Genomic DNA, 24,871 nt, shown 5'->3' with positions numbered 1-24,871 from the left:
TTGCTAAGAAAACCCTATGGACAGTATAGTTCCCAGGGTCATCAGGAGTCAGGCACACTGAAGCACTAAACAGGGTGAGGTAGGATCAATATATTCTGAGAATTGAGATTGGCTCTGGGGTTTGGCTAATCCCTTTAGGACAAAGGACAGGATGAGAGGGTACTGACAGTGTATTTTGTAGTCTCCCTTCCTCTCTTTGAGACTGCTGAGATGAAAAGTCAAGGAACAATGATCTGAAGCAGCCTGATGAGAGTAGGTGGTTAAAGCTGGGGAGATGTCTTATTCAGACTGCAGGGAAGATCCCAGAACAGCCAATAACAATTAGCATTTATATAGCACTTTAAGGTTTTCAGAGGGCCTAAAAATAGTATCTCATTTTATCCTCATAACAACCCTGAAGAGTTAGGTGCTATAATTATTCCTATTTTACAAATAAAGAAACTGAGATAGGCAGAGGTTAAGTAATTGGTTCAGGATTACAGATTCTGTTGGATTTGGACTCAGGTCTTCCTGATCACAGGTTCCTGGTGTCACTAAGCTGCCACTTCACAATCATCAGCAATACAAGGTCCTCATTGACCATGGACTTCTATTTCTGAGCAGGAAAGCTGGGAAGAACCTTAGCTCTCACTCTGCTTTTCATTATTGCTGAGAGAGGGAGCAAGAGCCCTTCTGCTCCCTACCTCCCAATTCCTTTTGATGTTCAGGTGCACTTGTTTATATCCTGAATATCAGGAATGGAAGGAGGGAAAAGATCATGAGAAAAAAGGAGTAGTGGAGAAGAATCTGCCTATTTTCCTTCCAATTTAATGTAGATTAAAGCTGCAGTGACTCATATGTTGTAAGTCTGAATCAAAGTGAGTACAGCTAGAAGAGAACTGAGATAGTTAATCACATTAAGGTAAGAGCTGGGTCCAGATACTTATAACACATCACTTTTTAATATTATATTTTAACTCTAGACTAGGACTAGATGGAGAATCCACTTTCCTGCCAAGTATTTTGCTAAAAGGGAAATGGCAAAGGAAGGAGACATTTCAGCTAACAGGAGAAACATCTTGACTGCTTTTCTCAAGTTTTGAGTGCCCTCTAGAGTGAATACTGAACTCTGTGGAGAAGCTTACAACCCTTGCCTCACTCAACCCTCTTCCAGTATGGTTCAGATTTGAAAAGAATAGGTCAGCATAGACTACCTCTGAGCAAGACCCTTTGCCTGAATTTTTAGTGTATGTGACATGAAAAATGGATTCAAACCAAACATACCTTCATGCCATATGATGTTACAATAATTACATTCTTTTGTTTGATGATTTAAAACTTCTTATAGTTAGAACTCAGAAAAATCTTTATTGGGCTTTTAAATGAACCCAAGTTGCACAGCTCCAGAGAAAAAAACATAGGTGGAATTTAAATCAACAATTATTTCTGCCCAAAGAGGGACCGGAAGTTGGATTTTTAAGATGGGTTGTTAGTTTCTATCTGGATACTGTGAGACTTGCAGTACTCTTTTTGCATGTGTCCAGACCTACACAGTTTTTCACTTGGGTTCCGGTGTTGGTATAAATGGAGATAACCACCACTTTCGACAACATACTTCACGTGCTGTGCAGCGACCAAACTTCTCTTCTATTGTATCACAACTGTCTTTTCTGCAGACACCTTGCAGCTGAACACAGAGTCTTGAACCATGTTGCATACCACCCATGGCTGCATAAAACACAAGGAGCAAGGTCATTAGCTCATTCCTAAATGTCTTGGGACTCCTAGGAAGAAGAAACCAATGGTAAAATGTGTCTTTATTGCTTTGAGGTTTTGTTTATGGGGACACAAGATAGTGGAGGGTTCACTAAATTTGGTGACTGAGGGTCATCTTCACACTTGACTTTTCTATTCCTTGACCCCTGTAAGTTCCCACCTCCCTTTGCCTCCCTCCCTTATCTTTTTGAGATAATTTTTTGGGGAAGGCATTAAGAGAAATTATTAGAAGGATGCAATAAGGTAATGCTTGAACTAAGTTTTGGAAGAAATTAGGGGTTCTAGTGGAGGATGGATGGTAGTGAAGATAAGCTGGAGAAGATGGGAGCAGATGGGATCAAGGGCACATATGGAGAGGCTGACATTGGAAGAAGAGTCACCACTTTGTAAGAGACTATAGTAATGAAAGAGAGAATTGGGGATAAAGTCAGGGGATTTTGAGTTTTTGAGAAGGAGAGAAGAGAGAGTTTATCTTTATTTTCTCAAAGAGGCAAGAGCCCCAGTCATGAGAGTGAGTGCATGGAGTGGTATGGAAGGCTTGAGAAGAAAAGAGAAGATTTGAAATGCCAGCTATAGAGTGTAGAATAGAGTATGAATTTTGGAGAAGTTGTTGAGATTGTATAACATACATTTTGAAGTCAATCCAGTCAACATGGCTGTGTGACATCAGTCAGCTCCTTTTAGCGTCATGTGAATAAGTGTAGAGGAGGCAGATAATGGGAATGGGTGGAAGTCATACAAGGTTAGGGCTTGGAAAGGTTTGGGCACTGAAAAAAGAGGGGAGCAGAAACTCAAGAACTGCTGCTAATGCTGTAGATTTGCACTGAAGTACTGCCTCCTACACGTGAAAGGATGAATTGGCTTATTGGGATTAGCTGTTTGGAATTATTCATTTTGATACTCTAGGTTGTCCAGCCAAGACAGTTATTGTAGTTGGACCTAATTCTCTGTCAATCGCTGACTTTGAGACCCAGGACAAACTATTTCATTTCTTGAAGCCTTAGTTTCCCTATCAGTGAAATGCAGTATTCTTTTCTGGGTTTCAGAGTTTACAAAGGATGTTAGTAGGCTGGAAAAATACATAGGAAAATTATCAGGATGAAAGATCATCAGTGCACATTGTACAAGAATCATGTGAAGGAACTGGGGATGTTTAATTTGGAGGAGAAAAGACTTATAAGGTATGTGACAGTAGTGTTCAAGCATCTGAAGGGCTGCTGTATGGAAGAAAAATTAGATTTGTTCTGTTGGATCCCAGAGGGCAGAGCCAGGGATCATGAATAGAAACTACAGAGAGGAAAACTGAGTATTGACATCAGGGAGGCAAAAACTAGCTAACAAACTTGCTAACAATTAGAGTTGCCTCTGGGTGGAATGGGTTGATTGGAGTTAGGGAGGAGGATTAGAAGGGTAGATTCTTCATCACTGAAGAGCTTCAAACAGGGCCTGGATGACCCTTTCCTGTATATGTTGGAGCAGGGATTACTTCTACGTGTGTGTTGAACTGGTTGTTTCCTGAGGTACTTTTTAATGCTTAAAAATCTGTGATTCTGAAATGAGATGGGAAAGCACTTAGCCAACCCTAAAACTACATACATATCAACTGTTACTCAGAGAGTGACCGCTGGCAAATCAACTAAAGCTTTCTGAGTGTCAGTTTTCTTCTCTGTGAAATGGGAATTAGGATACTTGTACTATGATCTACACAGGGTTGTTGTGACAAAAGTGCTCAGTAAAGATTTTATAGAAAGGGCAATGATAATGATAATTATAATATGGGTCCAAAAATGTCAGACTTCACTTTCGAGTTCACTTAGAGACTATGCTGTCCTAACAGGCAGGGCTGCTTGTTTTCCATTTGTCTATAGTAGGCAGTCATGTACCCCATTTGCCTGATGGCCATTCTAACTGGCTTAGATTCCTGCCTCTCAGAAATGGTATCTTTACATAAACACAGAACTCAGGCAACTCCTCCAGTGGGGACTTGTCAGAGACCTACCTTGGTATCAGGGCTTTCTGGCTCTTGACTTTGTTTTGCATTGCTTTTTATATTCTTTGTATTTGCTTATCTGTGTACCTATTTTGTTGAATTAATCAGCCAATGAATGAGCATTTTAAGGCACCTATCATGTGCTAGTCCCTTTGCTAGGTGCTGCAGATTTAAAGGCAGACCTGTAATAGTCATGGAGCTTATATTCTATTGGGGGAGAGAACATGTGTCCATGTAAGCATATATAAGAATTTTTAACAAATCAGACCTATGATTTATTTATGTAGGATCTCCTAGTAGTGAAGAGAGAATTTTGATACCCTTTCTTCAAGTGCTAGTTTTAATCACTCTCCTGGGGACAGTGTCCAGGGTTATATTTGTAAGAGGTGGGACTTGAAACCATGTTTTGCAGACTCCAAGGCCACTGCTCCCTCTTTCTTGATATAAACATTTTCTTACTCCAAAACTTAAAAAAATCCACAATAAATAGGTTCTTTTTTTTTAAATGGTGGAGGGAGGCATTAGCAGCTAGGAGGTAGATCAGAAAAAAGGCCCATGTGACTTTTGAGGTAGAGTTTGAGGGGAATTAGATGTTCTAAGAGGTGGAGTTGAGAAAAGAATGCATTCTAAGCTTAGGGAGAGGCCTGTGCAAAGGAACAGAGATGGGAAATATAATGGTTCTTGAGAGCAGGGACTCTTTTCCATATTATCTTTGTTTCTACAATACCTATTGTAGAACCTGTTATTAACAAACACTTAATGAATGTTTGCTGAATTGAAGTGAATAAAAAGAAAAAAGGGGAGTCTGGGACAGAGGCTTATTTGGTACAGCATAAGAGTGGAATCGAATGGCCATGAGGCCATCCTGATGACTGGTTTTAGTTGTAGTGTTTGAATATGGATCCAGAAAAACCTAACTTGGCTGAAATTTCTGTTGAGATGCCAAAAGGATTCTGTAGTCATTTAATTATATATTATGTACAGTTTCTTAACCTGAACTTTTAAAAGTATATTTCGATAACTGTATTTCAACATAATTGGTTTCTTTTGTTATCCTATGAACTTTATTTTGCTTAAAGACATTTGTCTCTGAAGGGGTTCCTATGTTTCACCAGTCCACCAAAGGAGTCTATGACATAAAAGAGGTTAAGAACTCCTGGTTCTTAGTAGATAGAGAATCTGTCTGGGAGTCAAGAAGACCTGGATTCAGATCCTGCATACATATTGGCTCAATGAACCCCAGCCAGTCATTTCTCATTGCCACAGGCAGCTCTCTGAGATTCAGATGTAGAACTTCATGTGGAGGGGGAGTTTTCTCCTGGGATCTCCCTATACCATGATGGCTCTGGATGGAAAAACAAAACAAAATGCTTTGGTGCTGAGCCAAAGCCTGCCATTAGACTCTTTTGGATGTAGCATTATTGGTTTTTAAAAATTTTATAAAGGTTGTTTTTGGATCTGTCTTTGGGTGGTATCTGCTGATTTCTATTATTGATGATGTTTTATGACTCTGACAAAGTGGCTTTGACTTTCTTCACTCCCCATTAGACCCAGTGCTAAAACAGTCCCTTCTTATTTTTTTTTCCTAGAGAAGGACACCCAAGTCAAGTTTCCTTTTTCCTTTCCTGTTTTGGCACATTAAAGGCACTGATTTTCTCATAAGGCATTAGGGGATAAAAGCACCAGGAAATAGAGGAATTGGAGAAATCCTCATTCAGCTTAGTTATCTCTATAATTTTACTGTTCACATTTTATATGTGATGATACTGTAACAATGTGTGTGATAGGCAGCTAGCTGGCATAGTGGGTAGAGCTCTGGACTTGGAGTCAGGAAGGCCTGAGTTTAAATTGCTCCTCCAACATTTACTTTTGGGCAATCTTTATCAGCCTCAGTTTCGTTGTCTATAAAATGAGCACATTTAGGGTTAGGGATAAAATAAGGATATTTTGAGGATAAATTGAGGATAATTATAGCACTTACTTGACAAGGTTGTTATGAGGAGCAAATGAGAACATATGGAAAGTGCTTGGCATCCCTTAAAGGTCTATATGTTGTTGTTCAGTTGTGTCTGACTCTTTGTGACCCTTCTGGGGTTTTCTTGGCAAAGATACTGGAGTGGCTTGCCCTTTCCTTCTCTAGCTCATTTTACAGATGAGGAAGCTGAGGCAAATAGGGTTAAGTGACTTGTTCAGGGTCACACAGCTTGTAGTTGTCTGAGGCTGGGTTTGAATTCAGGTCTTCCTGACTCCAGGCCTGGTGCTCTATCTGCTGCATCACCTAGGAGTATATGGAGGATGAATGGAATTAGATAGTGACTTGAAGTAAGGAGACACATTAAGAGACTATTTCAATAGTGTAGGAGGAAGATGATAAGAGTCTGATCCAAAGTGGTAACTGTATGAGAGGAGAGGAGACATATTTGAGAGATGTAGAAGTAAAGTCAACAAAACTAATTAGATGTTGATGGGAGAAGGAAAAGGAAAAAGGGGCCATGACTCTAAGATTGCAAGCTGGATGTTTGGAAGAAAGATATTGCCCTCCAAAAACAGAGAAGTTAGGAAGATGGCTCTATTAAAGAGAAAAGGCAGTAAATTTTATGGTGAGAGCTTGAGATGCTTAGCTAATCAGGGACTAGAGCTCAGGAGATGAATAGATATGTAGACCTGGGAGTCATGTGTATAAATAATATAAGATCATGTATTTAGAGCAAGAAGGGAAGTCAGAGGTGATCAGTCCAGCTCTCTTATTCTATATATGGAGAAACTGTGGATCAGAGAGGTGGGATGACTTGTCCATGGTCATATAGGTAGTTAGTGTCACAGGTAGGATTTAAATTCTTATCTTCCTGCTTTAACCACTAAATTGTGCTTTCCTTTAATGATCATTGAGTCTATGAGAACTGATATGATTACTAATAACCATAACTGGCATTTATATGAAGTTTAAAGGCTTGCAAAGTCGTTACACACATTATTTCATCTAAGCCTCAGAATATCCCTGTGAGAAAGATACTATGGGCATTATCATTATCATTTTACAGATGAAGAAACTGAATCTTAGAGATATTAAATGACTTGTTCAAGGTTGCACAAATGAGATGAGATTCAATGCCATGTTGTCCTGACTCCAAGTCTACCATGCTATTGGCTATTTCACACTTGTTTTTATGGAAAGAGAGTAGAGATAAAGGAGAGAAGAGGGACCATGTAGAGCCCTGAGGGATGCTCATGACAAAAGGATGGGGAATGGATAATGATCTACCAAAGGAGACTGAGAAGGAAGCGTTAGACAGGAGAAGAATCAGGAGAAATAATTATCATGAAAATCTAGGAAGGAGAGATTATTCAGAAAGAGAGGATGGTTAACAGAAACAATACCACAGACTAGTCAGAAATGATGAGGACTGACAAAAGGCCATTGGAATTAGCAGTTGAGATAGTGGTGTCAAATTGAAATATAGAATGAGATCTCTGTGGGTAACATATTGACTTGGAAAATGGGAAACTAACATTATTCATGTTCTATTGTACAAGTTTGATACCCCTGAGTTAAGGGATCATTGATAACTTTGGAGAGAACCATTCAGTGGGTTCATAAACTAGATTGTAAAGAATAGAAATGGGCATAATTTAGGGTATGTTTTGCTGGATTCTCTTTCTCCATTACAGTATTGTTCATTTCTTGGACTGGGCTGGATTTAGCTTGGTGCAAATGGTTTCTCCCTCTGGTATGCTTAGAGGACTTTCCATCCTCCATTTTTTGCAAGGTCAAGTACCCAAATGTAATAGCACATGTGTCTTATATATTACAAAGTACTTTCTTTATGAAAATCCTATGAGATATTGTTATTCCTACTTGATGTAAGAGGAACTTGAGATCTAGACATCTAAAATATGTTGCCTAGATTCTCATTGCTAGCAAATATAAGATCTGGTCAAATTCTGGTCTTCTGATGTAGATTTAGACTTTTTCCCACTAAACCATGTCATATGACTTAGGTCAGGGGTAGGGAACCTGTGGCCTAGAGGCCATATGTGTCCTTTGGGTGTAGCCTTTTGACTGAGTCCAAGTTTTACAGAACAAATCCTTTTATTAAGAGGATTTGTTCTGCCAAGTTTAGATTCAACAAAAGGGCTACGCTTGAGGATATAAAGGGCCACATGTGGCCTTGAGGCCACAGGTTCCCCACTACTGACTTAGGCTGTACACAATGATTGTACAGTTTGCTTTTCCACACACTTTTCTGGTGTTGGAAGCTCAGAATTGAGACCAATCTCAGTACAGTCATCATAGGGATCAGAATGTTTCTGGTAGAAGAGACCTTGGAGAATCTTAAGTAGTCTTCGTCTATATAAGCATAACCTTTACTCCATTTTCACTGAGTGATCATTTACCAATTGATTGAAGATCTCCAAGTGATGGTAAAACTACTACTCCTGAGGCAGTCCATTCTACTCTTACATAATTGTTAAGAATGTTTTCTTTTTTTTGAACTTAAATTAGCTTCCCCTTCTAGCAACTGCCTCTAGTTTGTCTTTTGGACTCAAGGAGAACAAGTTCAATCTCTCTTCTAAGTGAAGGTCTTTCTAATACTTGAAGAAAACTATTCTGTCTTTCCTAAGATTTGTCTTGTCCTGCCCAAGCAGCACGATTTCCATCAACTAATTTTCATATATCTTTCATATGGCATGATCCATGGTACATCACCAAGTCTTTCAGTATCCTTGTTGACTTCCTTTGGATCTTCTCCAATTTGGCAAACTTCCACCTAAAATGTGATACCCAGGAATGAATACTATGTCCCAGACCTGGTTTGACCCAGGAAGAACACAATCACAGGATAACTATCACCCTTCTTGTTCTGGGTACTATACTTCTCTAAATGCAATATACAATTGCATTAGCTTTTTTGTTGTCATATCACACAGTGGACACATATTGTTCTAACAGTAAGCTAAAAGTTTTAAATTTTTTTAAATAGAAACTCTTTTCTAGTTCTGTCTCCCCTGTCTTGACTTTGTGAAGCTGATTTTTTTGAATGTGAGTATAAAATTTTACATTTATCTCTGTTAAATATCATCATTTCATTTGGCCCATTGCTCTAGCTTGTGGAGGTCTTTTTGGATCCTAAGTCCATCACCTGCTAGCAATCTTGACATCATCTGCAATTCTAGACTTCTGCTTCTAAGTTGAAGTTAACCCCTTAATGTCTACTCTTTGGGTCTGGTCATTCAAACAGTCTTTAATCCACCCAACTATTGTTATCTAGTCCATACTTCTATATCTTATCGATCCAGTTAGGATTCTAAAATCTGATTAAACAATGTTTAGAGTATTCACTGACCAGTGGGCTTGATATGGCATGATGTCAGCCAGAATTACCTCCCTGGAGAGCTGATGAATCTTCAGGGTGGTAGGAGAACCTGTGGCATGCAAATTGACTATTGAGACTGGGGCTGGGATTGGGCTGAGCAAGAACCTCCACTGACTTCTCATTCACAAACTTCCAGAGTTTCACCCCACACTTTTTTCCTTGATTAAAAGGAATGTTAAGAAGAGAGAGAGAAGGAAATAAAAATTTATTAAGAGCTTAGTACATATTACAATGCTGAGCACTTTAGAAATATTATCTCATTTTATCCTCATAACAAACCTGCGAGGTAGGGGCTATTAGTATCACTCTTTATATTTAAAGGGAGCTGAGTCAGACCAAAATTTAAGTGACATGTTTGGAGTCACATGGTTTGTATGTATCTGAGGCTGGATTTGGACTCAGGTCTCCCTGATTCCAGGCCTAGTATCTGTTATGCCAACATTTACCTTGTCATTTTCAGATCTTTCTCCACTCTTCTGTAGAACTCTTTTTTTAATTTTAATTTTAAGTCACTGAGAACCAAGGGAGAGAATGAAAAAAGGGACAGGTTGTTCTAGGGAGTAAATACTTTCACCCACTAGCTCAGTATATACCTCTAGGTAAGGCACTTTAGTTCCATAGGTTAGTCTCCTCATCTGAAAAATGAGGGGCTTGTTGGAGAGACAAGTCCCCTGATGTACTGTTGGTGGGAGGGTAGGGTAGTCCAACTACTCTGGAAAGCAATTAGAAATTATGTTGTGAATATGATTAAAATATTCACACACTTTGACCAAGATATCCCATTGTTAATTATATACACTAAGAAGGTCAGAGATAGAAAGAAAGGCCCAGTAGATGGTAAGATACTTATAGAAGCATTTTCTATAGTGGCAAAGAACTGGAAACGAAGTAGATACTTGTAAATTGGAGAAAGGCTAAAGAAATTAGGGTACATGAATGCAGTGAAATTTTACTATGGAGGAAGTACAATACAAGAAACATAGAAAGACTTATCTGAATTGAGGCAAAGTAGATTAAGCATGAAAAAAAGAGAATATAAAGGGTGTAATGACCAAAATAATGTAAACATGGAAAGACCAACCGATGAACCAAAAAGTGAGAAGCTGTATAATTTTAGACTGACCTTGGTTATGAGGAAGAGATGAGAAAATACATCTACCTCCCATATTCATAGAAGTGAGGGACTGTAGGTGTTGAATAGTGAATATACTTTCAGTCTCAGTGGATACTTTGGTCATTCATTGGTTGGTTTTATTGAATTTCTTTTTTCCCTCTCTTTCCTTTTTATTCTTTGTTACCAATTAATTTTCTCTGGATTTCAAAGGCAAGAGAAAAATATATGAAAATAAAGGTGGTGTAAAAGCAGAAGATTTTAAAAATGAAAAAAAAATGAGAAGAAAGAGTATGACTCTTTGGGTAGTTAAAGGGAGGTAGGGGGAGTTGCTAAATGGTGATAGGAAGAAGGAGGAAACAGAAAATTGGATGCTGAAAGTATCCAAACCAGTTATGAACTTTACAATTTGTAAAAGGCCAGGACCTGGACAAACTGATAAAATAGAACTTTTGGATGCTCAAGTCTCAGAAATGGTCCCTGGGGCTGAGGTGACCAAAGTTCTCTAGAAAGTTTCCCCAAGCAGCATCATCCCCTACCATCACTTCAATCCCACTTTACCTGGTGATATCAGGGCCACAAAGAGGAGAACAGAGAAAAGGAATATGATTCTCATGGTAGAAGGAGTCAGTTCAGAGGATGAGCAGCTGGGCTGAGAGAGGCTTCAGGTCTCTGCCAGGAAGGCAGTCTGGCCACTTTTTATCTGGGGGCTCCTAATTTCCTGGGAGAATGATGTTCTTCTTGATTGGTCATGCTTAAAGAGCTGGAAGACACCTCCAGCTTCTCCGGAAACCTCCTGCTTCCAAATTAGGTAAGTGATCAAACCATTATCTGAGAAAGCAGATATAGAATCCTTTCCTCTGAATTTTTCTAGACTAGAGTGTCCTCATCCAGAGTCCTATAATCAGGAATTTTGCATCTGGGTTTAGTACCACAAACTGTACCCAGGAAGAGCAGTCTGAAGGATGCCCTTTATTGGGGAAAGATGAGGAAGAGGAGATTCTAGAAACCCAGAGTGAGGCCTTTGCTAGGTAGCTTGGTATAGGGGGATGGAGAGTGAGGAGGAAGAAGGAGGTAGAAGAACTTGCTCTAGTTTGCTATCTAGTGGAGGGTGATAGACAGTGTTGCGCCTAGTGCCAGGAAAGACTTGAGCTGAAATCTGACCTCAGACATTTACTACTTATGTGAGTCTGTGGCAAATCATTTCACCTCTATCTGCTTCAGTTTCTTCAACTGTAAAATGAGTATAATGGTAGCATCTACTTCTGAGGATTGTTGTATGGATAAAATGAGATAACATTTGTAAAATAATTCTCAAGCCTTAATGCAGTACACAGATTCTCTCATTGTCATCATCACTATTACTTTTCTATTTTAACCAATAATTCTTGTTAACTAGGTGCTAAGTTTTGCTGTTTTTATACTGCAAGTGTTGACGGTGTTCTCTAAATTTGGTACCTTGGGATAGTGGCCAGATTACCTTTCCATAGTTATGACTCTACCCTCATCCTAAAGCTTTCTGGTGGATGTTTTGAGTCTAGGTCATGCAGCTGCCTGAGGTAATTAATATTATACTATTACGTTAATAACTAATTATTAATCTGTGATCCATCCTTTCCCTCTTACTTCTTTTAAGACCCCACTGATGAAAAGGTCAGTTAATCTCTGAATGTCATGACTGAGTAACAAGTTTACTCCTCACACCCAAGGCAGAGGCTCCTTATTTAGTTTGCGTGGAACCCCACCTAACTGGGAAAACTGATTCCTATTTAGAGTATAAACAGAATCCACTCTGGATGAGTCCTTTGCTGGGGGATCATAATCGTGTACCCAGAGAGGTCTAAGTCAAAATGACTTCTCCTGGCCAGATTGCTGGAGGCTAGTGGGTCTCATGATCAAGTCATGTTCTCCACAGGAGGAATGGAAGACTTTTAGCCCACCTCCCAATTAAATGTCCACAACTCAAGGTTGAGTTCACTTAAGCATTTCTTCCTAAAAATATTTCTCTTTCTTAAACATAGCTTAGAATGTATCCTGATGTTAAAAAAATAATCACCAAACTTTTATAAATTAAATTAGCTGGAAACATCTAAAGTGACAGATATCTATTATTCAATATTAAAGCAAAAATGCATGTTTAAAATTGGAATTTATCAAGACTAAGTTGGTTTAAAATGTCTTTAAGTAGCATAAATAAATCCTCAAAATATCATAAATAAAATCAATTCTTAATCATTACATCTCCCTCTAGTCAAAAGATGTTTGCAATGGGTAGGAGACTCAGTTTTTCTAGGTAAAGCAATGGCAAAAAAGTGTGTGTGCGTGCGTGCGTGTGTGTGTGTGTGCGTGTGTGTGCGCGCACTTGCATATACACACATGTATATGCACATAGACATACATTTCTGTATATATATGTATGTGTGTATATATTTATCTATATAGCCAATTAAATTAACCTTACCACAAAAACAAAGTTTACTAGGCCTTTAAAAATTTACTCAATATCTTTTCCTGGTATAAAATATATCACTAGAAATTAATAATTACATTCTGAAATCCCACCTAGTAAATTTTTTAAATTAATTAATTAATTTAACTTTTAACATTCATTTTCACAGAATTTTGGGTTCTAATTTTCTCCCCCCTTGTCCCCTCCTCCCACCCCAAAACACCGAGCATTCCAATTGCCCCCATCACCAATCTGCTCTCTCCTCTTATCATCCCTCTCTGCCCTTGTCTCCATCCTCTCCTCTGTCCTGTAGGGCCAAATAACTTTCTATACCCCTTTACCTGTATTTCTTATTTCCTAGCGGCAGGAACAGTACTCGACAGTTGTTCCTAAAACTTTGAGTTTCAACTTCTCCTCCTCCCTCCCTCCCTACCCATCCCCATTGGGAAGGCAAGCAATTCAATATAGGCCAAATCTGTGTAGTTTTGCAAATGACTTCCATAATAGTCATGTTGTATAAGACTAACTATATTTCCCTCCATCCTATCCTGCCCCCAATTACTTCTATTCTCTCTTTTGATCCTGTCCCTCCCCATGAGTGTCGACCTCAAATTGCTCCCTCCTCCCCATGCCCTCCCTTCCATCGTCCCCCCCACCCTGTTTATCCCCTTATCCCCAACTTTCCTGTATTGTAAGATAGGTTGTCATACCAAAATGAGTGTGCATTTTATTCCTTCCTTTAGTGGAATGTGATGAGAGTAAACTTCATGTTTTTCTTTCACCTCCCCTCTTTTTCCCTAAACTAAAAAAGTCTTTTGCTTGCCTCTTTTATGGGAGATAATTTGCTTCATTCCATTTCTCCCTTTCTCCTCCCATTTATTTCTCTTTCACTGCTTGATTTCATTTTTTTTAAAGATATGATCCCATCCTCTTCAATTCACTCTGCGCACTCTGTCTCTATGTGTGTGTATGTGTGCATGTGTGTGTGTGTAATCCCACCCAGTACCCAGATAGTGAATAGTTTCAAGAGTTACAAACATTGTCTTTCCATGTAGGAATGTAAACAGTTCAACTTTTGTAAGTCCCTTATGACTTCTCTTTGCTGTTTACCTTTTCATGCTTTTCTTCATTCTTGTGTTTGAAAGTCAAATTTTCTTTTCAGCTCTGGTCTTTTCATCAAGAATGCTTGAAAGTCCTCAATTTCATTGAAAGACCAGTTTTTCCCCTGCAGTATTATACTCAGTTTTGCTGGGTAGGTGATTCTTGGTTTTAGTCCTAGTTCCTTTGACTTCTGGAATATCCTATTCCACTCCCTTCGATCCCTTAATATAGAAGCTGCTAGATCTTGTGTTATCCTGATTGTATTTCCACAATACTTGAATTGTTTCTTTCTAGCTGCTTGCAATATTTTCTCCTTGACCTGGGAACTCTGGAATTTGGCCACAATGTTCCTAGGAGTTTCTCTTTTTGGATCTTTTTTCAGGTGGTGATCAGTGAATTCTTTCAATATTTATTTTGCCCTCTGGTTCTAGACTATTAGGGCAGTTTTCCTTGATAATTTCATGAAAGATGATGTCTAGGCTCTTTTTTTGATCAAGGCTTTCAGGTAGTCCCATAATTTTTAAATTGTCTCTCCTGGATCTATTTTCCAGGTCAGTTGTTTTTCCAATGAGATATTTCACATTATCTTCCATTTTTTCATTCTTTTGGTTTTGTTTTGTGATTTCTTGGTTTCTCATAAAGTCATTAGCCTCCATCTGTTCCATTCTAATTTTGAAAGAACTATTTTCTTCAGTGAGCTTTTGAATCTCCTTTTCCATTTGGCTAATTCTGCTTTTGAAAGCATTCTTCTCCTCATTGGCTTTTTGAACCTCTTTTACCAATTGAGTTAGCCTATTTTTCAGGGTGTTATTTTCTTCAGCATTTTTTTTGGGTCTCCTTTAGCAGGGTGCTGACCTGCTGTTCATGCTTTGCTTGCATGTCTCTCATTGCTCTTCCCAGTTTTTCCTCCACCTCTCTAACTTGATTTTCAAAATTTTTTGAGCTCTTTTTGAGCTCTTCCATGGTCTGAGCCCATTGAGTGGGCTGGGATACAGAAGCCTTGTGTCTTTCCCTGTGTCTTTCCCTGATGATGAGCATTGTTCTTCCTCATCAAAAAGGAAGGGAGGAAGTGCCTGTTCACCAAGAAAGTAACCTTCTATAGTCTTGGTTTTTTTCCCTTTTCTGGGCATTTTCCCAGCCAGTGACTTGACTTCTGAATATCCTCTTCACCCCCACTTCGCCTCCAGATCTGCCCAGCCAGCACTTGGGGTCTGAGAATCAAATGCTGCTCCCCAGCCTCAGGGCTTCCGTGGGGGTGGGGCTGCTATTCAGTGTGAGATCAAGTTCAGGTGCTCAGGTGGGGGCAGGGCCGCCTCTCGGGCTCAGTTCCTTCAGGGGGTTTATGCAGAGACCTTCAACAATGGATCCAGGCTCCTGCCTGCTTGGGGAACCCTGGTCTGCTCCCGAGTCTGCTGCTGCCTCCTGAGGGGGCCTGAGTTACGGGGGCACCCCACTCCCCTCTTTGCCAAGCCTAGAGGCCTGTATTGGGCTACCCAAGTCTTTCCTACCTCACCTCCGAGGTCTTCGGCTGGCCACGCCGGATGCACGTATGAGAGAAAGGACGTTCCAGAGTCGAACAGGGGTTGAGCTTTATTTCAGGGTCTGGGTTACAAATGCAGGGAAATTCTTCCTTAGGAGGAAGAGGGGGAGATTTCCTAAGGAGGCTAAGCTTAAGGGATTGGAAGTAGAAGTACAAGCGGGGAGAGAGGGGGAGGGGAGAGAGGAAAGAAAAGAAGCGGAGCCTACTGTCCTCTTGGCTCCTCACGTCCTAAGAGAGAGCTTTCAGGCTTCCTGAATCCTACTTAATCTTCAGCCACACAGTTTGCATCTCAATACCGTGCTGTTAGGTAACTAGGTGTGCTCCAATCCGGGACGACCTCGAGGGCAGGGAGACTCCACCCATCCCGTATCTCCAGGGGAGAGGCGGAAATACCCGAGCTAGCCGAGCTAGCTCAGTCTGACCTTCTCGAACCCCCACTGTTCATGGAGGGCCTCGTAAGACTCTAAGATTTAGAAGTCCCACTTTTACCCGCCCGAGACCGTCCACACGGAATTGAGCTTCCAATCCCAACACCTCTTGACCCACCAAAGAGACCCTCTCACTGACCCCTTGTCACCTGTGGGTGGAGGGACCCACGCGGCCACTGGAGATTCTGTCCCTGAAGCCTGCTCGGATCTGCTCCTCTCGGCGCCTGGCGGCCAACACAGGGCTGGGCTCTGCTCCAAGTCTGCAGTGCAAAGAACCTTTTGCGAGAGGTTTTCAGGCTCTCTGGAACAGAAATCTCCTCCGCTCTGCTGTTCCGTGGCTTCTGCTGCTCCAGAATTTATTGGTAGTCCTTTTTTTACAGATATTTTATGGGCTGTGGGTTTGGAGCTAGCGTATGTGTGTGTTTCTACTCTGCCATCTTGGCTCCGCCCCACCTAGTAAATATTTGATAATTTGCTTAAACTTCTAGAAAAACAGCGTTGGTTACTTGCTGCAAACCTCAAAATTAACACATACACACACATATACATGCATATATCTGTTGTCTATATCTTAGATAAAACTCACTCTACATCATAAGCATGCTTAAAAATTGCACCCTCATTTTTTGCAAGGAATATTTGCCTCTCATTTAATCAGTAGGAATTCCCCAACAAAGCAAGGTCTTGCATAAGAACAAACTGTTCTTATTTCCATCAGGACAGATATTGGCTTAAATTAAATCAAATCCAGATATATAATTATTAATGGTAATATATATGTATATGTATGTATACACATATACATACACACAACATATACATACATATATGTCTGTGTATACAGACATACACACATAAAACGTGGTGACAATTCCTAGCTCTGTATCCTTAAAGAGCTGGATCAATTTTTAATCTCCTGCCTCCTTTACTTGTCTTTGAGATTTAGCAGATAAGGAACAATTCCCACCCCCCTTGGAATTTCAAGCTGCAAATACTAGGAAATATATGTAAAGTTTTACAGTTTAAATTCACAACTGTTATCATTCAGCTATCTGAAAGTGTGCTGGGTTAAAATATTAGAAGTTATTGCTTTTAGAATTTCTTACCCTTAGATTTTAAATGACTGATTTCTTTTCTCAAAGGGTTTTTACTTATTAGCTATGGTCAGTTCTCCCAAACAGAGAAGCCTTTGAGAGTTTTCACAGAGAGAGTTAAATAATTCTCAGCTTGAACAGTACAAAGAGACATTTAAGGTTTTATATAATAATTGCAGATCACAATAACCAATATGTATACAAATATATGCATATATATATATATATATGTATATTTAATCCAAACCAATATTTATATAAGCGGTTCCCAAACTTATTTGGCCTACTGTCCCCTTTTCATAAAAAAAAAATAGTGCCCTCCTGGTACTTTCCTTGATCCTTAACAGGTTTTTTGAAATTTGTGTCATTTAAAAAAATATAAAATATATTTTATATTTTTTTAAAAAGATGCATGTTAAATTTAATATATTATTGTAAATTCGTGCATTTTTTTTCCTGAATTGAAATTTTGATGGCACAATGTTGTGTTATGTAACCTTATATATTGTAAACAAGTAATTATATACACTTATTCCTGCCAACACATTCTGGACTCTTCTACAATGAGGAACATGCTCACTTGCCAATACTTTCTTGTTAAGACCTGTTGGTGGACTTGACCACTGACAGGTTATAACTTGTATTTTGTGTGTTTATTTGGAAAATAATGTAATCATTCTAACTTTATTTCTGTTATAATGCAGATGAAACATGTACTAATGATTTTTCAAAATTCTCTTCTCTTCTTTCCTTATGCTTCCACTACCCCCTTATTTTTATTCAATGCCCCCTAATTGCACCCAAGGCTACTACCACCCCCCCTGGATCATTTCATCACTCCTCAGGTGGGACTATCACCCACTTTGGGAACCTATGATTTATATAGTGTTAGAACAATATTTCTAATACTGTAAATTCTCAAATTAAAGTTAGGTACTTTATGTTTAAACTTATCTACTTTTCCAATTTTTTAAACATTTTTATTTGAAGTTTTGAGTTCCAAATTAAATCCCTTCTTCCCTCCTTCCCCTCCCCCTCCCCAAGATGGTAAGAAATCAGATATAGGATATACATGTGTAAAATATTTCCATATTAGTCATTTTGTATAAGAAGATGAATAAAAAATGAAAAAAAGTGAAAAATAGTGTGCTTCAGTCTGTATTCAATCAGTTCTTTCTGTGGAGGCAGATAGTGTGCTTCATCAGTCTTTTGGGATTGTCTTAGATCTTTGTGTTGCTAAGAATAGCTAAGTCATTCAGAGTTCTTCATTGAACAATATTGCTGTTACTATGTACAATGTTCTCTTGGTTCTGTTCCCTTCACTATGCATCCATTCATATAAGTCTTTCCGGGTTTTTCTGAAATCACCTAATTGCCATTTCTAATAGCATGGTAAGATTCCATTACAATCACATACCACAGTTTGTTTAACCACTCCCTCATTGATGAGCATTCCCTTAATTTCCAATTTGTAGCCATCACAAAAAGAGTTGCTATAAATATTTTTGTATAAATCAGTCCTTTTCCCTTTCTTTTTGGATATCTTTGGGATATAGACCTAGCAGAGGTATTGTTAGATCAAAGAGTATGCATAGTTTGATTGCTGTTAGGGCGTAATTCAAAATTATTCTCCAGAATGATTGAGTCAGTTCACAACTCCACCAACAGAGCATTAGTGCCCCACTTTTCCCATATTTCCTCCAACATCCAACATTTTTCTTTTTTGTCATATTAGTACTCTGATAGGTGTGAAGTGGTACCTCAGAGTGGTTTTAATTTACATTTCTCTGATCAATAGTGATTTAGAGCATTTTTTCACATGATTATAAATAGCTTTGATTTTATTGTCTGAAAACTGCCTATTTACATCCTTTGACCATTTATCAATTGGAGAGTGACTTGTATTTTTTTATATATTTGACTCAGTTCTCTATATTTGAGAAATGAGGCTATTGTCGGATATACTTATTGCACCCTCCCCCACCTAGTTTTCTGCTTTACTTGAATTTTGGTTGCATTGGTATTATTTGTGCAAAGACTTTTTAATTTTATATAATCAAAATTATTTATTTTATATTTTGTAATGCTGTATTTTCTTTGATCTTAAATTATTTCCTTATCCAGAGATCTGACTGATAAACTATTCCATGATTTCCTAATGTGTTTATGATAACACCCTTTATGTGTAAATCATGTGGCCATTTTGACCTGACTTTGATATATGATGTGAGATATTTGTCTAAACCTAGTTTCTGCCATACTTGTTTTTCTTCTTCCAGTTTTCCTATTAATTTTTTTGTCAAATAATCAGTTTTTGTTCCAAAAGCTTGGATCTTTGGGTTTATCATATACCAGATTACCAGTTTACTATGTCATTTACTATAATGCAATGTGTACCTAATCTGTTCCACTGATCCACCATTCTATTTCTTGGTCAGTACCAAATTGTTTTGATAATTAACACTTTATAATACAGTTTGAGATCTGATACAATCAGACCATCTTCCTTTACTTTTTTGGTCATTGATTCCTTTGATATCCTTGATCTTTTGTTCTTCCAGATGAATTTTATTATTTTTTTCTAGCTCTTTAAATTTTTTAAAAAATAGTTTGAGTGGTATGGCATTGAATAAATGGATTAATTTAGGTAGAGTTGTCATTTTTATTATATTTTCTCAGCCTACCCATGAACAGTAAATATTTTTTCAGTTGTTTAGATCTGACTTTATTTGTGTGAAAAATGTTTTGTAGTTGACATGCCAGAAAGAGTTAGGATTACAATCAAGAATCACCTACCCAGCAAACCTGAATATAATCCATTGGGGGAAAAATAGACGTTTAATGAAATAGAGGACTTTCAAACATTACTAATTAAAAGAACAGAGTTGAATAAAAAATTTGACCTCCAAATGCAAGACTCAGGGGAAACCTAAAAAGATAAAAATAAGCAAGAAAGAGAAAACATAAGATTAAATTGTTAGTATCTATATATGGCAAAATAATATTTGTAAGTCTTAAGAATTTTATTAGAATAAGGAGTATGCAGAGAGTGTATATACAAGGTGATTTTGATGGGATAACATCCCCCCAAACAAAATACAGAGGTGAGAAAGAAGACTGAACCAGAAAAAAGAGGGGGGAGATAGAATGGGGTATATTATCTCACATAAAAGAGGCATGAAAGGGTTATTATAATGGAGGAGAAAATGGGTTGGGGATGTTAGGCAAAGCTTAGACCTTACTCTGATTAAAATTAGTTCAAAGAGGGAGTAACATATATACTCATTTGGATACAGAACTCTATCTTACCCTGCAAGGAAGTAAAAAAGGAATGGGGAAAATAGAAGGGGTGGTACTGATAAAAGGGAGGGCAGATTGGGGGAGGTGGTAATCAGAAGTAAAACACTTGTGAGGAGGGACAGAGCAGGAGTAAGAGAAAGAAGGATAAACTAGAGAAAAATAGCATGGAGGGAAATACAGTTAGTTATATCTAAATATGTGAATGGGATGAACTCACCCATATAATAGAATTAGATAGCATAATGGATTAATAACCAGAATCCTACTATATGTTGTTTACAAGAAACACATTTGAAGCACAGAGACACACACAGAATAAAGGTAAGGGTTATAACAAAATCTATTATACTTCAGCTGAAACAAAGAAAGCAGGGATAGCACTCATGATCTCAGACATAGCAAAAGTAGAAAAGCAGACCTAATTAAAAGAGGTAAGGAAGGAAATTATATCTTGCTGAAATGTATCATAGAAATGAAGTCATATCATTAATAAGCTTACATATACCAAAGGGTATAACATCTAAATTTTTGAAGGCAGTTGAATGAGTCACAGGAGAAAATAGACAATAAAACTATGCTATTGGGGAACCTCAACTTTCTCTTCCAAGAACTAGATTAATCTAAATAATAAACACGAATAAACAAAGAATAAACAAGAATGAAGTTAAGGAGAGGAATAACATTTTGGAAAAATTAGTCATGATAGCTCTCTGGAGAAAATTGAATTGGAATAGAAAGGAATATACCTTTTTCTCTGCAGCACATGGCAGTACAAAAATTCACTATGTATTAGGACATAAAAACCTCACAACCAAATGCAGAAAAACAGAAATAGTAAATATATCATCTGCAGATCATAATGCAATTAAATTACATTCCATAATGAGCAATGAAAAGATAGATTAAAAATTAATGGGAAGCTAAGTAATTTAATCCTAAAAAATAAGTGGATTAAAGAACAAATCATAGGAACAATTGATAATTCATTAAATAAAATCACAAGAATGAGACAACATACCAAAATTTATGGGATGCAGCCAAAGTTCTACTTAGGGTAAAATTTATATCTCTAATTGCTACATCAATAAAACAGGGAAAGAGGAGATCATTGAATTGGGCATGTAACTAAAATAAAAAAAAACTTGAAAAAAGAACAAATTAAAAATTTCTAATTAAACACCAAATAAGAAATCCTGAAAATCAAAGGAGAGATTAAAAAATTGAAAGTGAAAAAAACCATTGAAACAATATATACAATTAGGATTGGTTTTATGAAAAGCCAGTAAAGGAGATAAACCATTGATTATTTGATTAAAAAAGGGAAAAAATTACTAGTATCAAATACAAAAGAGGTGAATTCACCACCAAATGAAGAAGATATTAAGACAATTATAGGAACTATTTTGCCCAATTACATGCTGATAAATTTGCCAATCTAAATGAAATGGATATCTAAAAAAATATAAATTACCTAGATTAACAGAAGAAATAAAATACTTAATCCAATCTTAGAAAAAGAAGTTGAACAAGCCATCTATGAACTTCTAAGAAAAAATCCCCGGGACAAAATAGATTCATAAGTAAATTCTGTCAAACATTTAAAGAACAATTAATCTCAATGATATATAAGCTATTGGGAAAAAATAAGCAAAGAAGGAATCCTACCAAATTCCTTCTATGACTCAAATATGGTGTTGATACATAAACCAGGAAAAGTGAAAATAGAGAAAGAAAATTTCCCTAATAAATATTGATGCAATAATGTTAAATAAAATACTAGCAAAGAGATTACAGCATTATATCACAAGAATTATATCCTATGACCAGGTGGGATTTATATTAGGAGTACAGGGCTGATTCAATATTAGGAAAACTATTAAAATAATTGATCATCTCAACAAAATGAATAGAAATCCTATGATTAACTCAATAGATGCAGAAAAAGCCTTTGACAAAATACAGCCCTCATTGATACTAAAAATACTAAAGTGCATAGGAATAAATGGAGCTTACCTTAAAATGATAAGTAATGTTTATCTAAAACCAACAGTAAGCATTATCTGTAATGGAAATAAGCTAGAAGCTTTCCCAGTACAATCAAGGATGAAGCAAAGATGCTTAATATTGTATTAGAAATGTTAGCTATAGCACTAAGAGAAGAAAACAACGAAAGGAATTAGAATAGGCAGTGGGGAAACAAAACTATCACTCTTTGTAGATGATATGTTATGCTTAGAAAATACTAGAGAATAAACTAAAACACTGCTTGAAATAATTAACATCTTTAATAAAGTCGCAGGATACAAAATAAACCCACGCAAATCATCAGCATTTTTATATGTTACCAACAAAGTCCAGCAGCAAGAGAGAGAGAGAAATTCCATTTAAAATAACTATCAACACTATAAAACGCTTGGAAGCCTACCTGTCAAGACAAGCCTAGGAACTATATGGACACAACTACAAAATGCTTTTCACACAATAAAGTCAGTTCTAATTGTTAAGAAGTGAATCTGCCTCTCTGTAAATTCCTGTTATTACTTTATTGGCCCCTTTATTGCCCCTGGGGCCAATCAGCACAAATGTGCTCCCTCTTCCATAGAACAACCTTCAAAAACTGGAATTAATCAAATAATCAATAAGCACCTTTTGTATGCTAGGCATTGACCATACAAAGATAAGGAGGAAATAGTTTCTGCTCTTGAGAAGTTTATGTTGTATCATTTGTTAAAAGCTTTAATAGATTAAAACTGCACTGAGTTTGGGAATACCTTGTATGTAAATGCCATCTTCTCTGATAGACTGATTCCAGAGGGAAATTTCCTAGCAGACCTTCTTTCTACTTCCTCCCCTGGTGACTGCCATTTTCTTCTGTGTCCTGCTTCAGGATCCTCTAGAAGCCCATGCACAGTGTGGTAGCCTTCAAAGGACTCTCTAGGGGATGTGTTGGCCTCATTATGGGTCTGTCCTTTGCACTTCTGCAATTGCCTCCTCTTCTTGCCCACTTTTGGACTACTTTTTGGGACAGTCTCCCCTATCCAATTCAAGCACAACATCTGGCACATAGTAAGTGCTTAATAAATGTTTGTTGACTTGACTTTTCTCAGGCACATGTGTTCCAGGCAGACAAGAAGTGTTGGAGGATGTACCCATAACAGATGTAGACCTAGAAGGGAACTTACAGGCCATTTGGTCCAAATTCTTCATTTCACTGAGGAGGAAACCAAGCTTCAGAGAAGTGAAATGATTTGCTAAAGGTCACATGTTGAAAGTGTGTGGAGCTAGAGTTCCAACCCTGTTTCAGTGAATTCCGTTCCATAAGCTTTCACAGGCCATAAAAATACAGAAATATCATAATATGGCCTGAAGTGCTAGCATAACTTATTGTAATGGAATTTAACTCTCAAATACTTCATTAAGGTAAGCTCAGACTCACAGGACAAAGAAAGCCAGTCAGGACCCCTTCTTCTTCCTTAGAGATCAGAACATTCCAGTTCTAATCTAAAATCAACATGGAGAGAGATGTTGACGTAGAAAACCTTGTTGGTATAAACCACACTTTCCACTTCTGGAGGACCTAGCTACCACCAGGTTCAGTGTGTGTGTGTGTGTGTGTGTGTGTGTGTGTGTGTGTGTGTGTGTGTGTGTGTATGTGTGTAGGAGGGACTAAGGTAATTGATTATGCAAATGTTCAACCTTTGGTAATTCCAGCCTGGATTCTAATTTGTCCAATCCAGACCCTGGAAAGAGATACTGACTATCAGACCTTTGGAGAAAGCTTAAGAGAAAAATTCTTCTTTCGGAAAAAAAAAAAAGGGTATAAAAGCCACAATTATTATAGGGTGTATGGTGAACGATAACCTGCTCTGGGTTTTTTTTAATATACTAATGGTTATTTTAAAAGGAAGAGAAAGGAGAGTAAAGGATTGAGTCAAGACAACTAATTCTCTTCAGTTTTCTGCCTGTAATCCCAGACAGTGTCCCAGAGAGTCTCATGTTCGTCCAGGGCCAACCAAGAGCTGATTATTTTACCTCTGCTAAGTCCTGTGCTTCTCCCCCTAGGATGAGATAACATGGAGTACTGGCCCCCTTCTACCTCTGTTGACTCTCCTCTTACCTGGAAAAACCTGAGCCAGACATATGAGAACCAAAAACATGAAGTACAAGATCTTCATGACTGGGGTGTCAGTTGAAAGGAAGTCTGGGAAACACAGGGATGGACCCAAGCTCTTTAGCTGAGGCAGGCAGACAGAGCCTGACTGTTTTTTTCTTTTATATTTCTGGCAGGGTCCTGAGTCATTTTGGAGCGGGTAAGCTTATGGAGAGGAGGCAATTTTCCATGCTTCAGTGAATAGTGTGTGGGCTGTTGGCTCAGAGGGGACTTGAAAAAGCCCGAGTGAACAGGAAGGCAGAGAGAGTACCTGATCATTCCGATCCCTTATGTGGAATATCCTCCTCCTCCTATCTCCCCATCTGATGCCCATTTTTCAAAGCCTCTCTTGAGTTCTTCCACGTTGGTGAGAAAACATTTCTGATGAGATCACCTGTCAGTCATCTCCCCCTCCTCTGTAATCCCATAGTCCTTTTGGCCCCTGAGAGACATAGAATCATGGATTGAGATGTGGAAGGGACCTCAAAGACTGTCTAGTAAAATTTCCTCATTGAAAGATGAGGGAACTGAGAGCTGGAAATTTACTTAGGTAATTTTCCCAAGGTCAAACAGGTAAT

At 38.0% G+C, this 24,871-nt stretch overlaps 1 protein-coding gene and 1 long non-coding RNA gene across 2 annotated transcripts in view; one reads left to right on the top strand and one right to left on the bottom strand.

Moving 5' to 3' along the window:
- The window catches only part of LOC140520459 (uncharacterized), a 61,790-nt gene that overhangs the window by 17,846 nt on the left and 19,073 nt on the right, over positions 1-24,871 (top strand). The gene's annotated exons all lie outside the window — the stretch shown is intronic.
- DEFB130B (defensin beta 130B) lies at positions 1,339-24,391 on the bottom strand. Its single transcript, XM_072634384.1, has 3 exons — positions 24,261-24,391; positions 9,129-9,278; positions 1,339-1,707 (listed from the first exon to the last, which is right to left on the bottom strand). Exons 1-3 carry the CDS (start codon positions 24,316-24,318, stop codon positions 1,538-1,540), a joined length of 378 nt encoding a protein of 125 aa, XP_072490485.1. The 5' UTR covers positions 24,319-24,391; the 3' UTR covers positions 1,339-1,537.

The sequence above is a fragment of the Notamacropus eugenii genome, chromosome 1, assembly GCF_028372415.1.
Source record: "Notamacropus eugenii isolate mMacEug1 chromosome 1, mMacEug1.pri_v2, whole genome shotgun sequence".
Lineage (NCBI taxonomy): Eukaryota > Metazoa > Chordata > Mammalia > Diprotodontia > Macropodidae > Notamacropus > Notamacropus eugenii.
The sequence above is the reverse complement of the archived record's forward strand: the minus strand, read 5'-3'. Positions and strand labels throughout refer to the sequence as shown.

Coding starts and splice junctions, on each gene's coding strand:
- DEFB130B (XM_072634384.1), bottom strand. CDS start 24,318: ATGAAGATCTTGTACTTCATGTTTTTGGTTCTCATATGTCTGGCTCAG. Junction 9,279..24,260: donor TCTGGCTCAGGTTTTTCCAG/GTAAGAGGAGAG, acceptor CTTTTAATCAAG/GAAAAAAGTGTGGGGTGAAA. Junction 1,708..9,128: donor TTCATCAGCTCTCCAGGGAG/GTAATTCTGGCT, acceptor TGTTTTATGCAG/CCATGGGTGGTATGCAACAT.